Raw genomic sequence first — 18,249 nt, 5'->3', positions numbered from 1 at the left:
ATACCATATGGATGACAATTCCGCAAAGTATTCCCTTATGGACATCTAATTTTTTTGAAGGGTCAAAGCCCTTTTTTGGAGATAATACTTGTGTGACAAGTCTCTTGACGTGTACATTTTTTCTAGATAATGCCAAGCTTCTGATGCTTTCTTGAATTTAATATTGTTGGCATTTATCTTTGTTTCAATCGATAAAAACATCCAAGAAAGAATCTTGAAATTTTTCTTTTCCCATTCTTCATGTTTCTTGGAGTATTCCTCAAGAGCTTTGTTCCTCTCTTCTCCTTCGAGAATTTTGATTTCGCCTTTCTCAACCAAAGTAATCCTTGGTTCGGGTTTCGGTATAAAACCAAGAATATATCCTCAAAGACCCTTACCTTTTATTCGAGCTTCCATGTTCCCGGCCCAAACATGATAGTTTGAGTCATTCAATTTGAAGCCAAGAGAGAAATGGGAGTCTTTTTTGCCCATTAGAGAGGATATAAGTTGAAAAATAATACGTACCTCAAGAAACTTTCACGCCTTCCTTAACAAAAGAGACTCTCAAAATATTGCCCGAAGAAGGTTATCCACTTCAAATGTCAATAGCTTGAAGGCACATTTTTCGAGGCACTCGAAAAATAAATAAAAGCACGAACCTCCTTCTTCAACCAAGCTTTGATACCATGTAAAAGTATCTTCAACAAGATACTAATAACAATATGACAATATTCTTGGAACCAAATGTGTACACATACGCACAACAAGAACACTTGAAACACTTGTGCACAAAAAGCACAACACAAACTCACAAATGCGCAAAAGCATACCCAAGAGTTATAAGATTGAAAAGGTGCTTGGGCTATAATCCCAAAAGCATGAAGAATACACAAGGGGAGAGCCCCTTTAAATAGAGGAGGTGGAGTCCTTGGAGAGGATCCACCTCTAGCCGTTGGAGCCCCTTCCAACGGTCACAAATGTGACCGTTGGAAGGGGCCCAACGACTAGATGGTGGGCCCCTTCAAGGTGCTTTCTACCTTTTACAAAAAACAACAAAAAGAAAAAAGAATAAGAGGAAATTACAAAAACATATTCTAAAAAGAATATGTTGTAAAAAGACTAAACTACCCCTACAACTAAACATTTAAAAATATATATTTTATATATATAATAAGTAGATACATATACATATATATTAATATATGTATATGTATTACCTTATATATAATATATATATATATATTACATTGCATGATTAGATTACATAATTTAACAGATATCCTGAACGAAGAACAATCTTCGAGAACACCTTCCCCGTACGCAATTGATCAAACAAGTCGTCAATCCTAGGAAAAGGATACTTATTCTTCACGGTGACCTAATTTAGCATACGGTAATCAATGCAGAGTCTCATAGATTCATCCTTGTTTTTGACAAATAAGATTGGTGCACCCTAAGGTGACACACTTGGCCTGATAAATCCCTTGTCAAGAAGCTCCCGAAGCTGCTTTTTAAACTCAACGAACTCAACAGGTGCCATACAATATGGTTCTCGAGATATTGGTGTCATACCAGGCACTAGTTTGATCGAAAAGTTGATCTTTTGGTGATGTGGTAAATCCGATAAGTCCTCTGAAAAGAGATCGGGAAACTCGCAGACCACGTCCAACTGCTCCAAAGGTGTCTCGTGGCTATCCGTAGCTAATATACTGGCCAAGAACAACGCACAACCTTGTTTGCAGTACTTAGTGATAATCGCGGACACAATCTTCACCTCACCCACTGGTCTAATCGCCTGAAACACCAAGGTTGACAAATCAGATCACTCTAAGCATACCTTCTTGCCTCGGCACTCATGTCCCTCTATGACTACTTGAACTACAGGGAGATCAGGTCTAGTCATATTATGCCGCGATAGTCAATCCATACCTAGAATAACATCGTAAAATGTCATCTCGAGTATGACAAGATTGAAAGATAACTCATGTCCCTCTATGACTACTTGAACTACAGGGAGATACTTCACACATCGAGAAGACATACCCATCAGAGACATAACATCTAATGCATTCTCTAAGCTAGATGGTGTAACGTCAAGTAATCCAGCAAAAGAAGAGGATATAAAAGAATGGGTTGCCCTCGAATCAAACATGACACGAGCAGAATGATCAACAACTACGATAATACCTTTGATCTAGTCAGTCTGATCATTTTGCTTTGTGGTTGTGGCAGCGTACACCTACCTGTTTGTCTTCCTCTACGCCTGTTGTTGTTGTTGTGGTTGTTGTTGTTGGCTGTCTTGGGCTCCTAACTTGTTAGAAGAGACCCTTGAAGAGAGGACAAGAACCTAAAGGATGATTCTTGTTACATCTCATACATATTGGTTGTGGCTTCCCCTATTGTTGTTGCTTCTGTTGAGGACGGTTCTGGTGGTGGTTCCCTCACTGGGTTTTTTGTTTCTTATTATTTGTCCTCAGCATCTTACCACCAGCAGGTGAGTTCTTCCTAGCTCCACCATTACCGTTGCCACCTTTCTTCGACACCCTCCCTTGAATCGCTAACACTCCTCGTTCATAATTGAAGCTAATTCAATGGCATCATTGAAAGTCGTAGAACGATTAGTCATTACCCTAACGCATAGCCCGCCATTGAGCCCTCTCACATACTTCGCTGCTCTCGCCTTATCGTCAGCAAATAGATTGGGGCAGCATCGCTCTAGGCTCTTAAATTTGGTGGTGTAGTCCACCAAACTCATGTTTTCCTGCGTCAGCTCGAGGAACTGTTTTTGCATCCTTTCCCTAGCAAATAAGGGAAAGTATGCCAACAAAAAATTTTGTCGAAACATCTCTCAGGGAATGGTCTCAGTAGTGTACTTCACCCTCCGTATTGTGTCCCACCATTTCTTGGCATCACCATTCAGACGGTACATGCCAAAATCAGTTTGTTTGTCCTCTGGTATAGGCAGGGCACGGAAAGCATGCTCAATCTCTTTGACCCAGCTCTCAGCGGCTTCAGAGTCGGCCTTCATAGAGAAAGTTGGAGGATCCAAGTTCCAAATATTTCTCATAAATCACTCCAGCAGCATTCACATCACAACTGATGCAAAGTAAACAAGTCATAGGTTGTGTTGTTTGTGCCCAAATATATGTCGTCACAGTCTCAGCCAAATTGTTGAGGATATTTGTCAGAAAACCCCTTTGCTCAAGCCAGTTCGCGGGAGTTCTACAACGACCACGTGTATACATCTATAAAAAAAAATCCAACCAGGAATTATTAGTAATTTATAACCCTAAATCAAGCCTACCCCCTTAAGATTGATTCCAATATAGCAATACAATTATATCAAGCATACAATTTAAATCATCATATTTAAATATAACTATCCACAAAGTCAGAAATAAAAAATTTCAAAATTTCTAGATAGTATGGAAACAAAATTTTACAATGTACCCCTTACCAGTGATGTAGAGATTGCTTCTTGAGTACGAGTTTATGACCTTTACGGTGGTGGTTCTGACTAGCGCTGATATCAAATCTATACGGACCCTAAACTAACCTTCGAAAAATGTGAATTTTTTATTTTTAAACAATTGTGGAAAACCTCTCAAGGACCAGGGGCGCATTACAGATTTAATATTTACAACCCATCAACCATTTCAGCAATAAAGTAAATTGAAACCATAAACTGAGCTTCATTTATTTAATCAAATATTTTAATAAAGTTCATAAATTCAAAAATCAACTTAAGTCAATCCTATGCACATCAGAATCCAGGCCACCAGACTCTCTCATTAAGGGGTGACGCCCTCTTATACAATGAGTTGATTGGGGGTAAAGTTCTACTTATACCCAAAGTAGGACTCTGCCTCTATTATTATATATATTACTCACATATATATGCATTCTTTTTTTTTATATTTAGGAAGGCTTCCTCATTAGGGGGTGACGCCCCTTATAGAAGATATGCTTCAGGTAGAATTCTACCCGAAGTAGAACTTTACCCTACCACGACCTCTTTTAATATATATATTTTACTTACGTATATATATATATATATGTGTGTGTGTGTGTGTGTTTCTTAAAGTTTAAATTCATTTTTTTGTTTTAAATAAGTTATGGATGGATTATAGGTCTGGGTTGGACCCATGATCCAAATCTATATCCATTTGGATTTCAGCCCATACAAGGCACCAATCAATATGAATCCTGGACTAGGTCCACATTCATGTTGATGTCAATCCAAATGTATATAGACCGGACTACTCCGAACCGAATTGGAAAAAGACCCAAAATAGAGGCCAGTCTAATTTAAAAAATGCATTTTTTAAATCAACCCATATCCAAATTTGGTAAATAACGGATCTAACTATGGTCCTACTTCCATTTAACTCTTGAATTTTGCTTGAATTTAACCTGATTTTAACCCAAATTTCAATCAAATTTAAAAGTTGAAAATAAATAAAATTCATGTGTTACATATCATATTTAGATATCTTCAATGAGCCCTGAACCAGGTACATACCCCCATTGACGTCAGCCATATTTATTATTTTCGACAATTTTAACATTAAATATAACTATTTAATTAAAAATTGTGTTTTCGAGCTTAAAAATATACGAAAAATTACGAGATATTACACTACAAGAGTTGCATTGGTAAGGAAAACAATCATTTTTCAAAATAAGTTCTCATGTTTCAGTATTTCCAGTTCATCTCATTCACCATAAATCATGCATGTGCTATAACATTTTAGGATAAGAGCTTCCATGCTCCTCTATGCTGCACAATACCAGATGATTAAAAAAAAGGAATTTCTTATCAAATGCAACAATTAATCAATGTGATATTGGAAGTTCATATATACATGATGTACCAGAAATGTTCACTGTAAGAAAAAGAAAAACTGTTACAAACACAAGTACCTGGATAAGTTGATGGGCATCATTTATCTTTAGATGAGAGATTTGCCTTCAATGACAGCTCTATTTCCTCAAGAGATCGGCCTTTCGTTTCAACTATAAAAATTTTGGCAAACAAAGCTGCTGCAACAGAAACAGCACCAAAGCTAGCATATACAGAACCAATTCCAAACTTCTCCACCAGATCTAAGAAAAACAGGCCAACAACAAAATTGCAGACCTGCAAAATCATGTCGCTACCCGTTAAGATCAAAACCCACATTTTAAAGCAGGATATCAAAACCATGGTTATCCAAGTCTCCAAGTATGCATGCTAACAGTAGATGATCTTTATGTCCTACAATAAGCAAAAACTGGCAAAATGCACAATTCATTGTGATGACTTTACTCCCACAAGACAAGCAGCTCAACATGAAAGGTTTTCAACATTTACAACATGAACGATTTGACAGAAGGAATGCTAAATTTTACTGTGCATTCATTATGTTTTGGCAAAAAAGCCAGGTATGTAGGACTTGGTGACAGCAGAAAATTAACACAAAAGTTCAAGAAACCATAAAAGTAACATCAAATCAACAAATGGAAAGAATAAAGAAATACCTAAAGCTGACGGAAAAGAAACCCAAAAAACTGATATTCCTCTCAATAAAATGCAGATAATAAAACAAGGTCATGCTATCTCCCTCACAAGGTTCTTCTTGCCAGAAAAAGATGAAAACCTGTTGGAAGAATGCAAAAAACAGCATGACCAACATCATACGTGTGTTAGGATATAGCACCTTTGACCTACACCTTATAGTCCAACACATGCCGAGTATACTTTCCTATATTTAGGAGCCTGTTTTAGGGTAAACAGTCATGTGTATGCTATTTAAGTTGGTGACAAGATTGAAAAGGGGTTGACGCTTTTGAGACTCTCCTAAGCCACCCCAACAAATCTCCTCATTTCTCCTCGTCTTATTTGACACTCCTCCTGGGCTACGTTAAGTGGACTAAAAGAAAAACTTGAAGATCCAATTATCCAAATTGAGATAAAGTAAATTCTACAAGTTATGAAGTCGAGGACTGAACAAACATTTATGGGTTTTAAAACTGAAAAGAAAGCATGGGATGTCAAAGCAAGGCATAATCAAGGAAGAAGAACATGGCAAAATGTGTGATACCATAGATAAATTTCAAAGATGCAGGCAATACGGAAGACCCATGAGAGGTTATTGCAATGAACTTAGAAAATTATTGGAGAATCTTAGCCACTAAGATTAAGTGATTGAATAAAAGAAAAAAGTAGAAAAAAAAGGCACTTGTTTTTCTTTGGAGGCTTCATAATGTGTATGAGAATGTTAAATTTTAATATATTAGTAAAGAATTGCTCTATCCTGAAGCTATTGTATTACATGGTGTCGCATGAATTGGAAGGTTAACATTATTAAGAGATAAATGTAAGGAGGAAATAATCTTGTTGACAGGCACAATTTTGTTCTTTAAGTTAAAAGGATGGCAGTCTTGTAATTATAGACATTTGCATAGCAAATGGTGGTGTTCTTAATTATGGTCCTTATAGTTTTAATTAATAGGATTACAATTGGAAAGGGAATGGTGGAAATTGGTAGTGAATTGCAAGTAATTGGGAAGAACAAGGGATCGGCTAGCTAGTATTAGGCTAATGGGAAGGAAATGTGGCTAAGTGAGATTTGTCTTCCTAACCACTAGGGTGAAAACTAGGGATCAAGAGCGAATTTCCCTAATTGGAGGTAGGGATCCTCTCATGAACTCTCATGGAGGGAACTCACAATTTGAATTGCTATTGCAATTTAGAAAATGAGGTCAAAATACAAAGGTGATCACTTATTTGCAGCCTAAGGTGAGACTATGAGCATGGGATATGCATCCTCTAGCTACTGTTAAAATATGTGTTATTATAGTTATATATGTAATATCTTGTAAATTTTTGGATTTTAATAAATTTAATAAATGCCACGTTTACTTAATTAATCATATTTTTGCTGTTTTGGTTTAAAATAATAAATAATATCATTATAGAGGTTCGACGCATGCTTTGGACCCTAAGTGGATTGTGGATCCTTGGAAACAATCCATGGTCCCCATTTAGCTAGATGCCCTAATTTTAATAATTTTAATTAGGACATTGATCAGTTTAAAAGCTATTTAGAAGGTAGCTCAACTAAAAAGTTTAATTTCCAAAGCTAAACTTAGAAGTACTAATTATAAAGCTAAACTGGGTAGCTTAATAAGGAAAATGATAAATAAATAACAAAGAGGCTTGGTTAGGAAAGGTGGGATGTCTTTTCTTGGGAAGTCCTTTTCTCCAAAGGACTCCCCTCTATCTGGTATAAGAGATGTGAGCCCCTATCTCAAATCGCAGCATCATGTTTTGAGAGAGAGGGTAAAGAGAGAGAGGAAGAAAGAGGATAACAAGAGAGAGGAAGAGAGGGAAACAAGGAGAAAGGGCGAGAGAGGGTAATGAGAGAGAGAGAGAGCAAGAGAGAAAGATGGTCGAGGGCTGCATTTTCTGAGGAAAAGAAGCCAGGATCAGTTCGCCCTCACTAAATTTGGAGAAGTGCGATTAGAAGTTTAACCGATTTCGGATTCCTACGCTATCAAGGTACGGTTTCCTCGCTAGATTCATTGTGCTAGGAAGGTAGCATGGGTCGAATTTGGCATAAGGTTTAAGAAAAAATATATATAATCACAAAAAATTTTGTTTTAATATATGTGTTCTTGCTGCAATCTTTAGAAAACAAAAAGGAAAAACATGCCGTGGGTATTTGTTGGACTTAGGCTAATCGTGTAAAAAAATCTATATTCTAGTTATGAAAAATCTACACTTAATTCTTGCTAAAAACCTGACTTTATCCCTCTGCTGCCCACGTTCGAATTGAATTTATGCCTTCATGTTTATCTAACGTTTTGATTATTTTTTGTGCTAAGTATGGTTTGTCCTTTTTATAAAAATAGTGTGTGTATGGTGACGCTGACTCATGCATGTTAATTTATTAGATCTGTATACACATGCTAGTTTATTAGATCTGTCTAAGCATGTCATGGGTTTTTGGAAATCGTGAGATACAAATTTGATTTTTGAACCATGGGTGTGAACCTGAATATTTTATTATGCCTGCATATGCTTTTCAATTTTCTGTATAGACTCGGGTTATCATATATCAATGTTTTTTTAATGCACACATAGATTATTTCTTTTATTGCGCACATCGGTTATTATTAGAAGCGGTGTATAGATTGTGCTTGTATTCATTATGCGTCCCAGCTCAATTATGGTTCATGAATTGATAAGTTTTTATTTTCGATCATTGTATTGCAAAATGATTTCTGAAAAAAAAAATTCTGAATAAATTGAATTGTTGAATTGATAGGGCAAGGGACCGAATTTGTTATTGCATGATGATTTGCATTATTGTTCTTGTGTAAAGAACTCTTAATTAACTAAAATGGTAAAAGATACCAAATAATGTAATAATTTTTTTTTCTTGGTATCTCCCTGAAAAGGTGAGAACCTTGGATGGCGGTTGTGGGGGACCGTAAAAATAATAAGCATTGTGTGCAATTGTTGTCCCCAAGAACCCAATATGTGGTTCATGTTCCCGACAATGGTTGTAGGGAACTTTCAGTCACTTTGCCTAGGGGTGATGTTGACTCAGTTGTAGTTATTGATATTACCAAGAAAGTGGCATTAATAGATAATGATTTCCTTGATGTCCCAGCATTAGCTGATGATTCATAATGTTTCAATGGATGGTGATGATTCTTGATATCGGTCAGAGCAAGTGTAAAATCAAATAATTAAAATACAAATTATGTGTTAAGTTATGACTGAGAACAAGCTTCAACCTCAAGAACTTTGCTCGTTTTGAGTATCCACAGGTTGGTAAGAAAGTGAAAATTGAATTTGTGTGCATGAAATAGGGACGTATAAAAAATAATTTTGATAAATTAACTTAAAAAGTTATTCATGCATGTTGCATTGATTCATGCATCTTTAAATGTTTAGTATTAATTTCATGCATCTTTAAATGTTCGATTTATCATGAAATTGTGAATGCTTAGATGGTAAATTGTTTTGATAATAGGTTACTTGTGATTCCTCTTAAATCTATGCTTGATTTACTTTATGTTATTTTCCTTGTTGCAAAGTTAGAGGATTTTCTACGAGAACTTTGGTTCTTACCTATTTTCTAAAAATGTTTTTCAGGCACTAAGGCTTTGTGATGAGAGGAGTTGGCCGGCTGGAGGACTCAAGGTTTATGGTGTGGTGGCTCGGGTTCTGATCTAAGTAACAGGGACTCAGCAAAGCAGGTGTCGCACTCGTGTCGACGCGACGCGGGTGCGCGTGCGGGTGCGGCACCGGGTGCGGTCAACATGACCTTGGGTGCGGTCAACGCATCCAGGGTCATTTTCGTCCACATTTTGGGCGTTAAAAAAAACCGATGAAAAGGAGTGATTAGGGCAAATTTTTTTTTTTTGCCCTAATCACTCCTCTCCTCTCCTGCGCAGCTCAGCTTGAGCCCTCTCCTCCCGACACCCCGACGCAACCTCCTAAGCTCCGCCCCTCCCTCATCGCAGGTACGTCCCTCTCGCTCTCTGCTTATGTCGGCAGGGGAGGGGCCAAGCCCCCCTGCTCCCTCTGATTTCGGCAGGGGAGGGGCCGAGCCCCCCCTGCTCCCTTTGTTTTCGGTAGGGGAGGGGTCGAGCCCCCCCCTCTCGCTCTCTTGTTGGGTCGGCAGAGGAGGGGCTGAGCCCCCCCTGCTCCCTCTGTTTTCGGCAGGGGAGGGGCCGAGCCCCTCTCGCTCTCTTGTTGGGTCTGCAGAGGAGGGGCTGAGCTCCCCCTGCTCCCTTTGTTTTCAGCAGGGGAGGGTCTGAGCCCCTCCCTATTTTCGGAAGGGAAGGGGCAGATCCCCCCTCATTGGGGATTTTATATCAAGATAATGTCAGTCTGTATGATTGATTTAAAATTTCGAATGTATTTTTTTTGTATTTTCAGGATAAAAATGACGGATAAAGGGAAAGGACTTGTATCATCCTCATCCCAACATGTGAGTTCTGCTGCTAGTTTTGTTGATAGTTGCAATGGGATTGATGATGTGAGGCCACTATGGGTACATGTAGATAAACTTGCAAAAACTGGAGAAGGAGGTAATGGAAACAAGAGATTTCGATGCAAGCTCTGCGAAAGAGATTTTATTGGGTCTTACACAAGAGTGAAGGTTCATTTGTTGACGATACCAGGACATGGCATTTCAGCTTGCAGAAAAGTTGATGAGGCAATGCGAAGACAATACAAGAAAATATAAGAAGAATATGAGAAGAGAAAGGCAATGGTTGATTCTTGTGCAGTAAATGTGTCATTTGCAAGCCACCAAAAAGATGCTGAAAAAAAAAGTCAATGTAGGAGGTAGAAGAACGATACAAGCATCATTCAATACATACGGAAAAGAAGAATTGGATAGAAAAGTTGGGAGGTATTTTTATTCTGGTTCACTCCCATTTAATGCGGCTAGAAATCCTTATTGGAAGGATTTAGTAACATCCTTGGCAAATTGTAATTTGAGTGGTTATGTGCCTCCAAGTTCAGAAAAAAATAATAACCACACTTCTTGTAGAAGAGAGGGCAAATATGGAGAGGTTGCTGGAGATTAAAAAATATTCATGGGAGCAAAATGGAGTTTCTATTATGTCTGATGGATGGACAGATATTCAAGGGCGTCCATTAATCAATTTCAATGCTTGTTCGCTTAGTGGCCCAATATTCTTGAAAGCAGTTGATGCATCTGGGGAATATAAAAATGCAGAGTATTTGAAGGGATTGTTTATATAAGTGATAAAAGAAGTGGGTGATCAGAAAGTGGTACAAATCATTACAGACAACGCTCTAGTTTGTAAAAGTGCAGCGTTGAGTTTGGAGAGTGAGTACCCTCATATTTTCTGGACTCCCTATGTAGCACATAGCTTAAATCTAGCCCTAAAGAGCATATGCAACCCCAAAGAAGAAGAAAATTCACAAGCATATGCTTTATGTTCATGGATTGAAGATTTAAAAAGAAATGTCAAAAGCATTAGGAATTTTGTTGTTAACCACCATCGTGTTAATGCTATATTTAATAGGCATTCTGACTTGAAATTGTTGAAGGTCGCTGAAACACGTTTTGCGTCCATCATTATGATGGTGAAGAGGATTAAAAGAGTGAAGAATGTTTTGATTAACATGGTGACTGGTGAAAATTTGACATTCTATCGTGTTGATGATGATATCAAGGCTCAAGAAATTAAAAAATTCATTCTTGATGATGAGTTTTGGGACAGAGTGGTATACTTCCTTCAATTTACGCAACCTATTTGGGAAATGTTAAGAGAAGTTGATAAGGATGAGCCCATGCTTCACAGAGTTTATGAAATGTGGGATAATATGATTGAAAAAATACAAGCTATAGTTTTCATGCATGAAGAAAAAAATCCTGCATTGGATGATTCAGATTTTTTTAATCATATTCATTCAATTTTAGTTAGAAGATGGGATAAGAGCAACACTCTTTTGCATTGCATGGCACATTCTCTTAATCCAAAATATTATGCAAATAAGTGGCGGGCTGGTGGTATTGGTCGTGTCCCTCCAAATTTAGACCCAGAGCTATCAAGACATAGAAATATGTGTATGACAAGACTTTTTCGAGAAGCATATCTTCTACATCAAGTCACACAAGAGTTTGGAAAATTTTCATCTTCGAGATTATATGGACCGACATTATTCGCGAGAGAAGAAGATAATATAGATCCTATCACATGGTGGTCAACATTTGGATCAGAAACGCCTCTTCTCCAACGTCTTGCATTAAGATTGCTATTGCAGCCTGCTAGTTCATATTGTTGTAAAAGAAATTGGAACACATATGCTAAAATCCACAATATGAAGAGAAACAAACTCACCAGTAAGCGTGCAGAGGATTTAGTATATGTTCATTCAAATCTTTAATTACTTTTGTGAACCAATGAGGAATACAGGTATTAATTTGCTCTCTTAGTTATTTGATTATTTCTTAGTTTTTCATTTAAATATACGTGTATTGTATTTAACATTTTCAAATTGGGTTTGTAACGCAGACAAGGAACATCTAAATTTTGGGATGTAAACCCAGAAGAGTATGACTTCGAGGGAGAGCATGATTTCAACAAAACAAACATGGATTTAGCTAAGCTCAGTATTCTTTCTAATGATGCATTTGATGATGAAGAAGAAAATTATTAACATCCATTACTTCATCAGGATATACTTTGGTATTAATTTAGTTCTTTTATGCTTTGCTTATTTGATTGATGTTTAGGTTGATTTATGTAATTGCTTTACTTATTTGATTGATAATTTGATATTTAGGTTGATATATTGCATGCATGATGAATGATATTATGACAATGTTAACTGTTAAATGTTAAACTGTTAAAACTTCAAAATTATATATATATATATATATATATATATTTTACATTTTTGCCTCTGCCGCACCCCCGTACCCGGGTTTTTTGGAAGTGTCGCATCCCCGCACCCGCACCCATGTGACATAGGTTCTGATGTGTACAAGATTGGCTAGAGTGGGTTTTTGAATTTATGAACTTTATTGATATATTTGATTTAACAAATAAAGTTTTGTTCATGGTTTAAAATTTAAATTTACTCTATGTCGGATATGGTTGATGGGTTGTGAATATTAAATTTGTAATGCACCCTCATCCTTGGGAGGTTTTCCGCAATTATTTAAAAAGAAATCCATATTTTTCGAGGGTCAGTTAGAGTCATTCTCATGAAAAAGCAAAGACACAACAGAGGGTTGCCTTATCCACAGGAGAAGAAAAATATAGAGTTATGGCTCAAGTCACTGCTAAGATTATTTGGATACAGTGGCTATTGAGTGAGTTAGGATTTTTCATTGTTGACAAAATTTCTTTATATTGTGACAATATGAGTACTATTCATATCTCAAAGAATCCAAAGTTTTGTGAGTGAACCAAACACATTGCGATAGATTATCACTATACAAGGAAGGTCGATGAAGATGAAGTCATTGCTCTAGAGAATGTGAGCTCAAAGGATAATATCACAGATGTATTTACAAAGAGTCTTGCTCTCTATTTTAACTCATTCCTTTCCAAACTCAAAATGATTTTGTTGCATAAACCCAAGTTTGAAGGAGTGTAAAGGGTTGTGTACAATAGTGTTATTATTTGTGTGATGTGCCTCCCACATATCTATTTGTACATTACACTCTTATCAGGGGTACTTTTGTCCATATAATGTTACCCTAAAAGTAGTTTCTTGTCTTGTAGTGTAGGAAGAGGCGTTGACTCTTATAAGGCTGTACTTTGTTTCATTTGAAAATGAAGTTTTTTTCTCTTTACATCTCTTCATCTTCCATTTCCATTTACTCTCTTTCTTGCCCTCTTGAATTTTGATAGACACTAGGGATCAAGAGCCAATTTCCCTAATTGGAGGTAGAGATCCTCCCAAGAGCTCTCATGGAGGGAACTCTCAATTTGAATTGCTATCACATTTTAGAAAATGAGGTCAAGATATGGGAGTTAAGGCCATCAGGCCCATCACCTATTTATAGCCTAAGTTGAGGCTAGGGGCATGGAACACGCACGTTGTAGCTACATGGACCCAATCCAAATTACATAAAAGAACATACAAGAAAGCACTAAAGCAAGTGCAAGTAAAGAAGTGGAACCACAAAGATCAAGTCGTGCATCTTGGACAGACAGGCTAGGCTTGCATGTAACATTAATTCAAAAAGGGACACTTTTGGGGGTTGTTTTATCCTGCTATGTTAATAAAGAGGGATGTCCCTATGAAAAAATCTTCAAAGAGAATATGTGCACAAAAGCACTAAGTTCTTAACATGAGCTGTGTGCACAAAGGCACAAGATGAACACTTGAAATGTGCACAAAGGCACAAAATGAACAATTACAAAAGATTACAAATGCACAAAGGCATTAAAATAAAAAGAATCTTTATTGAATGCTTGAGAGAGCTTTACAAAAAGCTTAACATTTACAAGGGGGAAAGACCCCTATATATACACATGAGGACCCTTGGAGGGGCTCCCTCATATGAACGTTGGAGCCCCTCCAACGGTCAATAACGGTCATATTATTGACCGTTGGAGGGGCCCAACGTCTATGAGTGGGCCCCTCTATGGCTAAAAGCCAAAAAAAATAAAAAGAAGAAAAAAATAAAAAGAGAAAATACAAAAAAAAAGGCATATTCATATGAAATATGCGTGAACTAGAAAAAGACTGTTTTATCCCTAGTGGTTATTATAACAATTATATATATATATATATATCGATATATATTACATTTTAACATCCTCCCTCAAACTTACGATGTAATGACCGAAAGTTTGCCAAGAAAAAAAATTGAATCTAAGGGAACAAAGAGCCTTAGTAAAAAAAATCTGACAGTTGATATTCTGATGTTACATAGGGTAGATCTATAACTTTCTTCAGATATTCTTCTCGAACATAGTAGCAGTCCATTTCGATATGTTTTCTACGCTCATGGAAAGTATGGTTCTTGGCAATATATATTGCACTTTTATTATCGCAACACAGTCTCGTGAGCCCTTGAACATAAACTCCCATATCCTCCAGCAACCGCCTGATCCAAACAATCTCTATGGTCGTAGTTGTCATGGCTCGGTATTCGGCCTGAGTAAATGACAGACACTTTTTGTTGCTTCTTGCATCTCCAAGAAATTAGTGATTCTTCTAAGAACACACAAAAACCAGTGGTGGAGTGACGGTTATTTGGATCACTTCTTCAATCAGAGTCAATATAAGCAATTAAATTTAATTCAGAAGATGAAGATAAAAATACTCTTTTATTTATGGATCTCTTTATATATCTGATAACTCGAAGAATGACACTCATATGGACTGATGTAGGAGCATGCTGAAATTGACTTGCAACATGCACAACATGAGAGATATCTCGTCTAGTGATGCTAAGATACATCAAAGATCCAACGAGTTGCCTATAAGGAGTGGGATCTTCTAGAGGAACTCCATCATCAATTTTCAACTTTGTTCGTATTACTTCAAGAGTTTCACAAATTTTGTCATCTGTGATTCCTGACCTGTCAATAATCTCACAAGCAAATTTAGTTTGAGATAAAAAATAACCCCTGTGAGAAGAGGCAACTTCAATGCCTAAGAAATATATCAGAAACCCTAAATATGACATTTCATTTTTTTTTGTTAACATAAACTTGATACTCTTAATCCCTTTGGCATCATCACCTTTAATTAACATATCATCAACATATAATAGTAAAATTACAATTCTTTCATCAGTTTTCTTTACAAATAGGGCAGTGTCAGTATAACATGAAATAAAACCATTTTCTACCATTACATTGTTAAATCGATCATACCAAGCTTTGGGAGCCTGTTTCAAACCATAGAGAGTTTTTTGTAGACAGAGAACTTTACCTTTAGGAACATTCATACTCGTAGGAGTATCCATATAAACTTCTCCATTTAGGTCTCCATTTAAAAATACATTTTTAACATTTATTTGATATATGTTCTATTTATTAATGGAAGCAATTGTAATTAGGCACCTAACAGTGACCATTCGCGCAACGGGTGAAAAAGTTTGATCGTAATCTATTTCATATTCTTGATTGTACCCCTTAGCAACTAAACGAGCTTTATATCTTTCAAGAAACCCATCACTCTTAGTTTTGACTTTGAAGACCCACCTAAATCGTATTGTTTTTTTTCCTCCAGGTAATTCTTGAAATTCTCAAGTTTTAGTTTTTCTAAGAACTTTAAGTTCATTATCCATTGCATCCCTCCACTCTACCATTTTCTTGGCTTCTGCAAAATTCTTTGGTTCTACATATGAATGAATAGCACTAAGACATGCTCTATGTTTAGGTGAGAAGGATTCATAGGATATAAATCTAAAAGGATTTTCCCTAATTCTTTCGGTCTTACAAGGATTATTTATTGAGATAGGTTCACCGGATTCACTATATTTTTCAATTGCACTTCTAAAAGTGTTTTTATCTCTATAGGTGTAAGTGATTGGTTCATTAGATATTCCTTCTTCGATAGATTACTCAAAAACTTGAGAATTATTACTCCATTGTGTATCATTACAAGGAGCATCAAATATCATTTCATCATCACTAGAAAATTCATTATTTCTAGATAATAATTAAAACAAGAAGGAATAATCCATATTATCTCCATGAGATTCATAATCTTCAAAACCACTAACTTTTTCTAAAAAAGTTACACTTCTAGAGACATAATTTATTATTTTTATCAACATAACACCAAAATTCTTTTTGTGTTTCCGAATATCCAAGAAATGTACAAGGAATAGCTTTTGATGAAAGTTTATCATTTTTGTCGGTAAGAACAAAACATTTGTATCCAAAAACTCTTAGTCTATTATAATCAGGTTTTTTTTATACATAATTTCAAAAGCTAATATTTTATTTAAATTTTTTTATGGAAGACAATTTATAAGATAAACGGATGCAAGAGCCGACTCGGCCCAAAATCTTTTAGGAATTTTTTGAGAAATAAGCAAGGTTCTAGTGGTTTCGATTATATGTCTATATTTTCTCTCAGCTAAGCCATTTTGTTAAGGTATTTTGGGATGATTTTTTATGGATAATTCCATTAATCTCAAGATAGCTTTTAAATTCATTTGAGAGATATTCTCCTCCGTAATCGGTCCTAAGAATCTTTAACTTTTCATTAAATTGATTTTTTACTGTCACATGGACTCTTCTAACAGGGCACCGCACCCGCGTCACACCCGCACCCAGGAGGGTGCGACACTTGGACACAGTTTCCTTTGTGTTAGGTGAAGTCAACCACACTGAGGTCCATTTCTATCCAAAAGTAGATTCAGTTAACCCTAATCAAGTACATTTTTATCTATATTATATATATATACATAAATACACACAAATACACGTAGTGTTAACTTAAAACTGTTAAAAATTATATATATATATACATATATCCTCCCCGCACCCAAGTTTTTTTAAAGTGTCGCATCTGCACCCGTACCTGCATCTGCATCCGCACCTATGTGACAGATTTTTTATCATCATGTGATAAGTCTTAAAAGACAAAAATACCTCATGTTTATGCTTAAGAAAATATATCCAACAATATCTAGAATAGTCATCGACAAAAATGACATGATAAGAAAATCCTCCTTTAGATATAATGGGTGTTGGTCCCCGTACATTTGAATGCACAAGCTTAAATGGTTTAGTTGTAAATATAGATCTTTGTTCAAAAGGCAAGCTTCTCATTTTTTCAAGAATACAATCATCACAAATGAAGTCATTTTTACAAAGATCTTTAAAAAAATGCAAATAAGAAAGTTTGGCAATATTGGAATGCCCAAGACGTTTATGCCAAACATTTATATATTTATGTTGGGCAATGTTACAAAAAGAGTGTTGGAATTTGAAGAAATTCCATGCAGTATAGTTTTTCTTTCCTAGAGCATTCCTCAATCAACTTCTTGGACCGGCGATCCTATATCCAACATTTATTTGATGAGAACTTGATATCACACCCATGGTCCGATAGTTGAGAGACCGAAAGCAAATTTAAATTTAACTTAGATATAAATCTAATTTGTTAACAAATCTTGTTAACAAGATTTGACGGACAAATAAGATGCCTAATGAGTGGAGGAAGAGTACTTTGGTGCCTCTATATTAGAATAAGGGTGATATACAAGATTGCACAAACTATCGTGGTATAAAACTCATGAGTCATACTATGAAACTTTGGGAGAGGGTGATTGAGTGTAGGTTGAGGAAGGTTGTCATGATATCGGAGAATCAAATTGGTTTTATGCCTGGAATATCAACTATGGAAGTTATACATCTTCTTAGACAACTTATTGAGAGATATAGAGAGAGGAACAAAGATTTGCATATGGTTTTTATTGATTTGGAGAAGGCATATGATAGAGTACCTAGGGACGTTCTCTAGTGAACAATGATGAAGAAAGGTGTTTCTCTCAAGTACATTAGTATAATTAAAGATATGTATGAAGGAGTAGTAACCAATGTCCGCACTTGTGGAGGAGTGACGACCAATTTTCTTATAACGGTTGGGTTACATCAAGGATCTGCTTTAAGCCCTTTCCTATTTGCTATAGTGATGGATGAGCTTACGAGATCAATTTAAGAAAATGTGTCGTGGTGTATATTGTTTGCTGATGATATTGTTTTGATTGATGAGTCTAGAGCTGGGGTTAATGCTAAGTTAGAATTATG

The 18,249-nt window shown here is 36.2% G+C and overlaps 1 protein-coding gene across 3 annotated transcripts in view; it reads right to left on the bottom strand.

Moving 5' to 3' along the window:
* The window catches only part of LOC149813000 (Major facilitator superfamily protein), a 162,887-nt gene that overhangs the window by 25,803 nt on the left and 118,835 nt on the right, over nt 1-18,249 (bottom strand). For all 3 annotated transcript variants that reach the window (XR_016428298.1, XM_089991755.1, XM_089991753.1), the window contains one exon: nt 4,903-5,119. Coding sequence is in view for 2 of the 3 variants with exons in the window: in XM_089991755.1 (XP_089847881.1) it covers nt 4,922-5,119 (198 nt within the window). In the remaining variant the exon portion in view is untranslated. The remainder of the gene's footprint in view (nt 1-4,902; nt 5,120-18,249) is intronic.

The sequence above is a fragment of the Nuphar pumila genome, chromosome 16 (assembly GCF_984573655.1).
Source record: "Nuphar pumila chromosome 16, dmNupPumi1.hap1.1, whole genome shotgun sequence".
NCBI lineage: Eukaryota > Viridiplantae > Streptophyta > Magnoliopsida > Nymphaeales > Nymphaeaceae > Nuphar > Nuphar pumila.
This window is presented reverse-complemented; position numbering and strand designations above follow the sequence as displayed.